The sequence below is a fragment of the Gavialis gangeticus genome, unplaced genomic scaffold (assembly GCF_001723915.1).
Source record: "Gavialis gangeticus isolate Ggan-Ray unplaced genomic scaffold, GavGan_comp1, whole genome shotgun sequence".
NCBI lineage: Eukaryota > Metazoa > Chordata > Crocodylia > Gavialidae > Gavialis > Gavialis gangeticus.
Genome location: NW_017728992.1, coordinates 190,317,663 through 190,329,317, shown reverse-complemented (window position 1 = coordinate 190,329,317; position 11,655 = coordinate 190,317,663). Strand labels below are relative to the sequence as shown.

Sequence of the window (11,655 nt, the reverse complement as noted above, 5' to 3'; positions counted from 1 at the left end):
GAAACTATGAAACTATGAAATTAGCAGACTAAATTATCAAAGCATACAACTGCAGTGTTGTCTTTAATACTATAGTTTTTCCTCCCCTTATGCTTTCCTGGAATAGTCAGTTTTGCAACTACTTCCTTCACAGCATCTCCAAGCTTTGACGGTTTTCTCCACCCTGATCGCTAAAACCGAAGTACACAATTCAACTTGACTACTAAAGTATCCCCTTCTGCTATTTGGTACTAAATTTGCTGTGTGTATGGACACATGCACATTTGGAACAGTTTCAAAAGGACAGCAGCTCTTATGTTCTAATTATTACCTGTGGACAATCTGGGAACAATATAAATGTAGCATAACTGTTCCAACTTTAACACAGCTTTATCCAGTGTTAAAGTTAGATAGCTTTGCTATATTTGTATTGTTCCTGGCTTGTCCACGTGTAACAGCTTGTGACCCTTTTGAAACGTTTTCCTTTTGAAATGGCTCCAAATGTATGCGTGTCCATACCATCTCTATCCAGTCCTTCAAAACTGCTAGCAAACTCATCATTCTTGGTTATTACTTCACTTCTGTCAGTCTCTTTTGAGTCATTTCACTGACTAGCCATTGTGCTGAACAATTTATTACTACTGCTACTTATTTTCAAGACTTTAAATCACTATCCTTACCTGCATCTCTTTGCCCTGGTCTTTCTCCCTATCCACTGACAATAATGCCAGATCCAGTATACTTTGTCACCTTTCCTTACAGCCATCAACACCTCCATCTAATCTACCTTTATGCTTGGGGTTCCCTTTTGTGAGAGATCCATCATGCTTCTACCCTGGCTTCATTCAGATTGCTCTTTCTGCAGTATTGCCTAGGAAGAGATATGAACCATATAGATGAAAGTTTTACTTAAGGCAATTATATAACTGAAACCTATGATTTCTCTTGCCCCTTCCCTTCTTTGCCATATACTACTTACTTTACATGTCCATATTTTCGACCAGTGATTCTCAAGCAAGGTACCATGGTACCTTGGGATGCCTTGAGATCCTTTCAAGGGTGCTGCAGGATGCCACACAATATTAGCACTATTAGGTACACAAACAGGAATCACAAGATTTCAAATAGGGATCCGTAGTGTTAAAATCATTCTGACCTGTTGTAGTGTTTCTGAATTCTTGGCAACAGAAGAGTTCCTCTATTTTGCTGTAGTCAGAAAATGAGTGAAAAATTAAGTGCTGACATTTTCCAAGGGGTGCCTTGAGTCCAACAAGGGGTGCATTGAGTTTTAAAAGTTTGAGAACCACTTTTAGACGATACATTTCCATAGAACAGATACCTGTACTTTATTATCTAGTACATTCTACATGCTATTAAATAACAGCACCCATAATAGATAATGTAGTAACTGTTGACCAATTTTGATTAAACAAAATCAAGGCAACCCTGTTCTCTTATGAATGGCTATTTTAAACACTATATAAAAACAAGCATTCAGCTGTAATGACAGATATTTTTCATGATTTATTTTACCTTTTTATTTAAAAAATATATGCAATTATCCTACAACTTTTATCTTGCCTATGAAAGTCTCTGAACAGTGAAGAATGAATTTCAGTTCGTTTCGCTTATAACTCTGATTATAGAGCTCTGACCTGCCAGTGTGATATGAACTGCATAAACGCATAAATTATCAAAGCGGATTTATTCAAGTTTGAACTACCAAGTATATAATGTCCAAGTATTTTTTCTGAACTAAATGCTATGGCATAAGGGCCTCTTCAAAAGAGAGGAAAATGTTAAAAAAGATTGAAGTATATAACTTTAACATTAAATGAAATTTCATTGGATTTCATCTGAGAATTTTTTCCCCAAGTCAGATAAAAATAGTTCTTGCAGTTAAGAATAAATCGTATAGCCCAGTAACAGAAATGCATAATATGACAGTATAATAAAACTACATGCCTTGAAGTGCATGGAAAGCTGACATCTAGGTTTAGGCTGTGTCCATGGATACACCAGAATTTTTGAGGAGTAACAGGACTTGGTTCCATTGCTGTGTTGACGCAAAGTGCAAGTTGTAGACCTCCTATGCCTCTTGCCCACCCCGACGCAGCTCTCCCCACAAAAAGATCCATACCTCAAGTTAAGACGTGCTTTAAACTCAAGATCCCTAGTCCATCTTCATTTGTGAAGCTGCTAACACTTGAATTATTAATGCAGTGGGGATGCAGCAGGTCTAGTGTTTGAATTAATATAGTCTATCAACAAGTAATTCAGGTGTTCTGGGCAGGTAAAGTGTTGTTTAACACTGTGGTCACTCACTTGAATTAGTGTAACATTAGTGGAATAATTTGAGTACAGTAAGGGAATATCTGTAGCCACTAATTTGACTGCATTCTGTCCAGACATATCTGAACTAGCTTTAAACTAGCTGTGTAGTAGCCCTGTGCGAAGCAGCTAGTATTTACTTTGGATTCGGCTAGTTCGGGGGACAGTGATTCAATTCGGTGATTCGAATCACTGTCCCAAATCGATTTGGCTGAATCTAATTCGGACATTAGGCTGCTGCTAAATTGGCTGAATCTCCAAATTGGACCGCCCCCAACCCCCGCCTGGCCCCAGCTCCCTGCTCTTTAAAAAAAAAAAAAAAAGGCTCGAACTCAGCCCCTACTGTCAGGGGGGGTCTCTGCTACGAGCCCCCAGAAGTCCCAACAGCCACTGAGTGCGGAGCTTTTTTTTTTTAAAAAAAGAGCTGGGACACTGGGGCTGGGCTTGCCTGGCTTTGAGGGGGCTGCGGCTGGGAAAGTGGGCAGGGGTCAGGAGGCACTGGGGGAGCAGGAAGGAGATGGGCCTGGCAGAGGTCCCCTCCATTGTCGCCTCCCCCATCCTGCCCCCTACTTACCAGCACAGAGTCTGGGTCCAGCTCCGTACGGTGGTGAGTGGAGACTGCCCAAATCTCCCCGAATCTTTTTTAAATTGGTTTGGAGAGCTTCAAATGTATTCAGACCTTTTTTTTTGGTCTCCTGATTTGATTTGGATTTGGAGATTTGGCTGCCAAATTGGCCCGAATCTCCTCTGAATCGAATCAGCACCCGAAGCTGCGCACAGCTGTACTGTGTAGCTGTGGTGCCATGGAGCTCAGCTTGAGCTAATTCAGCCTGTTTTTTGTGTGGGTTTTGAGCTCAATGGAATTGGTTTGTCCTGTTTTGTAGGAGAAATAATCTGTTCTTCCTGTGCCCTTCTGTAGAAATGTCATAGCTTGCCAAAAAAACTAAGAGGTGATTCTGGCTCTGTGTCCTCACTTTTGTCCATTCCAGCTGGCAACCAGCCATGCATCCAGTACAGATTGATAAGCTATTACTGCTTGTGGCTTCACATTTGCTGTAGCAGCGTATAGCCAGAGGGTATTGAAGATGGCAATGATTTCTGACCCCTGAGCAGGTGACAGTGTGAGTCTTGGAAAAGAAGCTTATGCAGCAGTGAAGACGGGGTTCGTGCATCTGTCGCTATAGGTTCCTCTTTCATAAAGCAGTACTTCTGGTGCAGGCAGGGCAACTGCATGCAGAGTGGTGAGATCCTGAGACAAACCCAGAATGATCCGTCTGAAGTACAGGAGCACGTCTTAAAGCTTGTAAATGAGGACAGCTGTACCATTTCATAAGCAGTGGCTATTGCCCTCTGCCAGTTGGGTGTCCCAAACTCCTGTTTTCTGTTCCTGGAAAGAATCATCCTCCATGTACAAGTTAGCTTGTCTTAAAGCATCAGCAGGCTTCATTGGCAACCCACAGGGATGCAAGGGTAAAAGTTTAATATTAAATTTGAGGGAAAATATTGGCACAGATCTGTTTGAGGAGGTTAAGAAAATTACAATCCAGCCTGAGTAGTCTTGGTCTTAATATTAATAAGGACTGGGGAAATCTTAGGGGATGATAAACTGCTAGAGACCCTGACTGAAAAAGGGACCAGCTTTTTTTAGCCCAGAAGCAGAATTCCAGTTACCTGTGCAAGAGAGACTTTTCATGATCTGCTGACAGAATATCATATGAAGAAGTAGAAAATTTTTGCAAGCTATCTGGGGTGACCGTTGGAAACGTGCCCTGCCCAGGAATTTTATTGTCTGTCCTGAATAAGAGAGCAGGCAAAAGGCAAAGAATTACCAAGTGTAAGAACTATGGGACGGTGGAGCATACATCATAGAGAAGTTGTGGAATATCTTCCTTTGAAACATATGCCCAAAATCATAGTCAAGACAGAGAGCCTGAGTCTGACTCTGGGCTGTCCTAAACCAGCTACATGGAATAATTTCTGGGGTATGGTCCAGTGCTCAGTATAAAGGAGTAGGTGGAACGTGCTTCTCAGTAGTACTCCAGGCTAGACCTGGAGGTAGCATAGATCTTCTTCCACAAGACATTCATACACAAGTAATCTATGGAGAATGGTTAACTTGTGAAGTACGGTAAGCAATACCAGATTGTGCTCTTTGCTTTAGCTTGACCATGACTTATATGTGATGAGCAGCTACTTTTATTGGCATACTGTATGCTGTGCTTTGCTTTACTTCAGTCTTGCACACATGTTAAATTCTGTGAAATTTTAGATATGACTACATATAAACTATGGCAGATATTTTATTTGGGGACTAGAGAGTTTAATTCAGCTGCTTTTGTTAATTTTTTAAATACATTTGTTCTGAGAAGCACAGGTCTCATTTAGTTATACTTTAGTGGCTGCCACCAGGGGGTAGGGCTTTAGGTCAGGGATAACTGGCAAACTTTGTGCTTGTGCACCATATGAGAGAGCATTTTCAAATGTATAGTGATTATGGGAAACTCTGTCATAAGCCACGCACCACAGCTACACAGAACATGAGACTTCAATGTGATGCTGTGGCTAGTAAAGCGACCAAAATGCTGGCTTGCATCCATAGATGCTTCTCAAGCAAATCCCAGGATATCTTTCTCCCCCTGTACTTGGTCTTGGTGAGGTTGCAGCTGGAGTACTGCGTCCAGTTTTAGGCTCCACAATTCAAAAAGGATGTGGAGAAGCTTGAGAGAGTCCAGAGGAGAGCCACGTGCATGATCAAAGGTCAAGAAAACAGACCTTGTGATGAGAGGCTGAGAGCCATGGGGCTCTTTAGCCTGGAAAAGCGCAGGCTCAGGGGCGATCTGGTGGCCACCTATAAGTTTATCAGGGGTGTTCAGGATCTGGGGGAACGTCTGTTCACCAGAGTGCCCCAAGGGATGACAAGGTTGAATGGTCACAAACTCCTCCATGACCGTTTCAGGCTGGACATAAGGAAGAACTTCTTTACTGTCTGAGCCCCCAAGGTTTGGAATAGCCTGCCACCAGAGGTGGTTCAGGTACCTACTTTGAATGCCTTCAAGAGACAATTGGATGTTTATCTTGCTGGGATCCTATGACCCCTGCTGGCTTTCTGCCCCGTGGGCAGGGAGCTGGACTAAATGATCTTCCGAGGTCCCTTCCAGCCCTAATGTCTATGAAGTTACTGAATTACCTGACTTACTGGATGAATAAACCTGTTAAAATTTGATGGCAATATCTTACCAAATATTCTTGATTTATTTTCATAGTTATGGTTCACTTTTAATTGTATACTAGATGATGATAATTTGTAATATCGTAATATAGAATAGCAGAACCTTAATATGGCAATTTACTGCATCTCTTGTTTTTGAGAGATGAGTGATACATATTTGTGCTGGCAAGATTCTGTTGCACGAGAGAGGCAAATTAACAAATTGTCCTGCCAAAGTGTGGGGGCGGGGGGTGGGATCAGGTCTTTTTATACAGGTATTGAGAAGCGTTGGAAGGATGTTAATTATGGGTGTTTTGAAAGCGTGTAATATGGTTCGCAGAGGTCACTGCCATGTTCTTTCATCTGAGCTAATCTCTCTGTTTACGTCTTTCTTTGGAGTATGCGCTTTCAGTGTCACTTGTTAATGACCACAGGGTTGGGCATCTGATCTAGGCTGTGTTAGTATATATGCAATGTATGGGGCTGTAAAGGACACCCCACACCTCTTTGGTGGCTTTCCATTCAAGCAAAGTTTACTCTAACTTACTGCCTTTACCTTGGCAAGTGTTTAGAAAGTTTGACAGGGTATGAGATCATGAGGGCTAGGGTTCAGAAAAGCTTTCAGCACTGGTTTATGGTATTTGCTCTTTGTTCCTATGGGCCCATTTAGGAAGGTACTTAAACATGTGACTAACTTTAAGGTAAGTGGAACTGCTCACAAGTGCTTTATTTAATCGGAGCCGTAGTGAAAATATGACAAAAAATTAACAAAGCAAGTTATGAGTGCACAGTAATTACTAAAATGCTAGACAACAAGAGCTACATCCAACTCAGTAACCAAACCTGTTTTGGAAAAACAGAGACAGGGTTTGTAGTTGGTATGATTCTGTATCTTCTCCCCCTCCCATTCATTTGAAGAAAGCTCATTTGTTTCATAGTATTAGAAACTGGTATATTTACATATGGGTATACTGTATACTGTAAATGTATAATAAAGTGGACATATTTTTAAACATTTGCATATGAGAGGAAAATCAAAGTATTAATGCAATATAACTTAAGCACACTTAATAACAATTTAAAATGTTGTATTATGATTTGTGGTAGGAAAATTAAGCATTGGAAATTAAAGAATAAATTTCACTTTAAAAAATCATGTTTGTAGAAGTATCAGAGAATGAACCTGGAGGTTTTATTCTGTGTGTTTGATGCCACTCATGCTGACTGAAATGTGAACAGTTTTATAAGTTATAGAAAAATGGAGAAAGAACTATATATACAGAAAAGGAATATGGATGAAAAAAAATTTTGAGGGAGAAATTGCCCCTAAATCAAGACTTATAAGTAAAATAATTTGTCTCTTTAGTCCAACAGGCAGCCTGCTAAACTGAATCTACTAACCTGCCAAGTGAAGCCAAATGCTGAAGATAAGAAGTCTTTCGATCTGATATCACGTATGTGACATTTTAAGTGGATGAACTTCTGTAGCTTGCATTGTCATATACCATTGCTTGGGATTTTATGGAATGGTTTAAAGCATGACCGTTACAAGACATCATTTAAAATAGAAATGAGTTTAATTCATGAAAAGTTCATTTCCCAATCCAAACTTCTACAAAGTCCTCTGAATATTTTGATCAATCTGTAATTTTGATGACTTGGGGCTTTTTATAACTGAATGTGTGTAGGCTTTAATTGTTGTTATTATTATACTGTAGTTACAAGCCATGAAATGTATTGTGCATACCAGTAATTGTTCTATGAAAATGGTAGCTGCATGTGAACATGCTTCTCTAGATTTTGTTAGGTAATTATTTTGGTATTTCAGTAGCCAATTGGTACCTGTAGGTTCAAAATAGACTCTAATTGGAATGCAAAACTTCCGTTTTCTATTGTTTGGAGAGCCATAGTTCCAGAACTAAGCTGAGGTTTTGCCAGGATAAGTGGGGGGCCATATGTTAACAAGTACGAGTGTGGAGTACTTAAAATAAATGTGATTTCCTGAAGGATGTGATGACACAAATGCTTTACAGTCAATCTAGTAGCCTTAGTGTTCAGATGCAGAAGCTTTAGGATATTTTTTTATTTGTCAAGTTTCAATTTTCCATCAGTGAATCAACATTCATTCCATCTCCCCAGTAAAATCAGTCCTGACCCCTCCCTCCACCCCATTTCTGATGCACATTGATTAACCGAGCATCATTTATAATTTAGGTTTCTGCCTTAACCTACCATGAGTAAATTCTGGCCATTCACTTCTATACACCGTGACCCTGGAAATCATGCTCTTTATATAAGCAAAGTCATTTTCTTACCTTCCGTATTACATTCATTCATTTTGGACTTTCTCCTGTCTTCTTTTTTAGTAAGTTTTGACACTTACAGAAACAAATAGCTTGCTGTCACAAATTCTGTTCCTTTAATAAAATTTAGGCACAGAAAATAGGTGTACTATAGATTAACTGACTCATTTTAACATTTGTCTTTAATTGTTGAATATATTTTGGTGGCAAATATTTTGGTAGTTTAAAATTAATTTGAAAGCTGTTACATGTGCTCAACATCAGGAAGATTTTTTTTTTGTCTCTGTATTTCAGATAACAGAACATACCATTTCCAGGCAGAAGATGAACAGGAGTATATAGCGTAAGAATATTTACACTGTCACCTGGACTATTTTAAGTTTGCCTATAGAGATATGTAAAGCTACAGAAGTCACTGGAAGACGGTTTTTGCTGACTTAATGAACAATCCTATAGATGTTTGTTCAGTGATTGCCCTACCCCCTCCCATTTTAAAATCTATAAAGGAAAATTGGCTTTTATCAGAGTAAGGGTAGGCTGAGGGTTTGAGGACATGATGTATATGAACTACATGAGAACACTAAAAATATAAGATAATAGAATTCCATGCCCCAATACTGTCCCCTTGGTTTGTTGACATTCTCTTATCTGGGCTTATTCATTATTACACAGTAGACTGGATTCTACTAATATTTAAAAGAATTCCTGGACTATATTTTGCCACAGGTATTCTTTTCTTACAACTCCTTCTTGTCTTTTCTGGTTCTGTCTTTGCCTTATTTCACTGTGGGGGGGAAAAATCATAAATGGAAGCATTTCATATACCTCTGCCACATTAGGCTTCACATGGAGATCCAGAAAACAGAAACAGAGGACACTGCCTGCCTCTGTCTTGGATTAGTTTGGAATCTAGAAATGTACTGTAGTTCATTTATTAATATATACCTTTTCCTCCATATTATATCATATCAGTCCTCTTTCTCCCAGTGAAGGACTTGCTGGTGTGTTGCAAATCATTTTGTCACTCACTTTTGGCAGCTCTAGGCTTTTGGCCCCTGATAGGTTTTAAAATACTGGTTCTGTTGGAACCTGAGGAATTTTATGTCCCAGCACAAACATCACGCATCCTGCCATGCAGATCTGGCATAGCAACCCATGCAGTATTTGGAAAGAGGCATAAAATTCCCCAGGGGATTAGGCATGGGGCAGCTGTGTCCTGGTCCTCAAGTGTGTCCCATGCCTCACGCCAAAGTTCAGTTGAGTATCAGGAGGGGGTATGGAACAACCCTGGGTACCCTTTCAAGACGCAGTGCTGTCCTCAACTCTATCCTGGGGATTGAGCATGGAGGGTAGCTGTGTTCCAGAGCCCAGTTCTGCCCTGGGCCCCATCCAGACACTAAGCTGACCATCAGGATGAGGTTCATGGATTCATAGACTGTAGAGTCAGAAGGGAACATAAAGGATCATTGTGTCCGACCCCCTGCCTCTGGAGGTACAGGACAGTTTTGGGGTCTGGGACAAATGCAACTCATTGTATTTAAGCCACAATATAAATGAACCACAAAAATATGCCATGTAAAGTGTGAAATATCTTTGTGACCAATTTGCAACTTTGTAGCTCCATAAATTGGCTGAACATTTGGCATGAATTACAGTAATCACATTGTAAATGCAACATTTGCTAGAGCCCAACCATTGCAATGGATTGCAGAGAACATGCAGTCTTCTACCTTTCTTTCAGTTTCTCTCTTCTTCCAAGTCATGCTCTTCTCTGTTCTTCCAGAGCAGTGGTAGCCAATCTGTGGCACAAACAGGTGCTGTGGGTGGCACTCAAGGCCCAGGTGCTCAGTAAAGGGAGATGCTAGATGGGGAGAGGGGGAGTTAGAGTCTCTGGTGGCATGGAGCTGAGAGGGATCGGGTCACTGCTGCAAAAGGAAGACAGATATGGGACTGGTCAGCCTAGAAAGAGAAGACCTTGGGTTTGGTGGCAGCTTACAAATATATCAGGGGAGAGCTTATAAATATATCAGGGAGACCATCAGGGACTAGGCAAACAACTATTTACCAACGTGCCCCAGGGGAAAACCAGGAGCAATGGTCATAAGCTCCTAGAAGAAGGTTTCAGACTGGATATAAGGAAAAACTTCTTCACGGTTCACATGACCGGACTCTGAAATAGACTCCCAGTGGGGAGTGGTGCAGGCACCTGCCCTGAAGATATTCAAAAGCAGACTGAACACCGTGCTGGGGTTATTTGATCCCAGCAGTCTTTCGTGCCCAGAGCAGGGGGACTGAACCTGAGGATCTCATGAGGTCCCTTCTAGCCCTAAACTTTTGTGAAGTATCAGGTGCTATTGCCAAGAGCCAGGTTAACCCTTCCCTGACTCTGGAGCTGCTGACAAATTTAATGCTTTGGTTCCTTGCTCATCATATAGCAATTGCAAGGCCATTGTAGAAATAACCTTGATCTTGGTGGTTACACCTCTCTCACAGTAGTGTCCTATCCCCACTTGGCTCCATGTAGCTAAAGGCCCTGAGCCTCCCTGCCTCCAGTACCCTAGCAGACTCTTATCAGGTACTCCTCAGTGGGCATCCTAGTCCAGCCTGCAGAATTGCGGTGCTCTTCCATTCTTTCAGTGACTAGCATTGTGGACCTTCAGAGGCGGATCCTATTCCCCCACTCTAGTCTTTCAGTGGCAGAATTGCCTTGGTTATAGCCTACTGCATCATATTAGGATCCATGTCACTCCTGAGAGGAGCATATTATTCCTTCCAGCTCATTGAGAAGGAGGTTCAGGCAGGTGGACAACCAAGCAAAGAAGCCTTCTCTCTGCTCCCAATGTTGCTTGTCCATTTTATCCAATGGCCATGTCATGCAAAACAAATGAGATTGAGCGATTGGGGCCAAAACTTAGAGCTCCTTTTCTCCCAAGTAAGTTCCTGCCACAGAGCCAGACTCCCACTGATTGCCTTACTTAACCAGTACACTGGTGGTTAGTAGGGTTGTGCAAAGCTTTGGTCACTGATTCAGTTTGGCGGAGATTTGGCCCAATTCCAAATCTGAATTGAATCAGGAGACTCTTTAATCTCTGAACGATTTGGAAAGATTCGGTGATTCGGACATAGACACAACTTGAAATGTTTTTTCTACGTACCTCAAGGTACCAGGCAGCTCGTGAATGCTGAGATGGTGGGATGGATGGAGTATCCCATGGGAGCACAGGGGGGTCCCCAGCATGCTCAGCAGTAGACCCGGAAGTGGACCAGAAGCTGGGGAGCATGCGGGGGACCCCCCCCCCCCCCCGCTTGGCTACTGGTGCCTCCTGGGTGTGGGAGGGCACCTGGGGTTCCCCCCCCCCCATGGCCGATCGCTGAGCTGGGGGGACACCAGGTTGGGAGGGGGGAGGGTCCCACACACTCAGCAGTGGACCCAGAAGTACTTCCAGTTCACTTCTGGGTTCGCTGCCGAGCATGTGGGGGGCCTCCCTGCACTCCTGTGGGACACTCGATCTACCCCACCATCTAAGCATTCATGAGCCGTGCCTGGTACCTTTAGGTATGTAGAAAAAACATCTAAAGCTGTGTCTATGGCCGAATTGCTGATTCTCTGAATCAGCGTCGAATCTTCAGATTCGGATTCAGCCAAATCAAATCAGGACAGTCATCTGAATCAACAAATCGAATCACTGACCCTGATTTGGGCCGAATCTGAATCGAATATGGCTCGTTTTCCACTCCCTTAGTGGTCAGAGAACAGTCCCAGGAAGTGGAAAATGTGGGTCAAACCCGCCAGGATGAAATGGGTGTAGAACCTGTCTCCTACTTCTGGGGCAA

At 42.0% G+C, this 11,655-nt stretch overlaps 1 protein-coding gene across 3 annotated transcripts in view; it reads left to right on the top strand.

Moving 5' to 3' along the window:
* ASAP1 (ArfGAP with SH3 domain, ankyrin repeat and PH domain 1) overlaps nt 1–11,655 on the top strand; it is a 368,280-nt gene that overhangs the window by 270,395 nt on the left and 86,230 nt on the right. For all 3 annotated transcript variants that reach the window (XM_019528166.1, XM_019528167.1, XM_019528168.1), the window contains 2 exons: nt 6,885–6,972; nt 8,116–8,164. In XM_019528166.1, the coding sequence (XP_019383711.1) occupies nt 6,885–6,972; nt 8,116–8,164 (137 nt within the window). The remainder of the gene's footprint in view (nt 1–6,884; nt 6,973–8,115; nt 8,165–11,655) is intronic.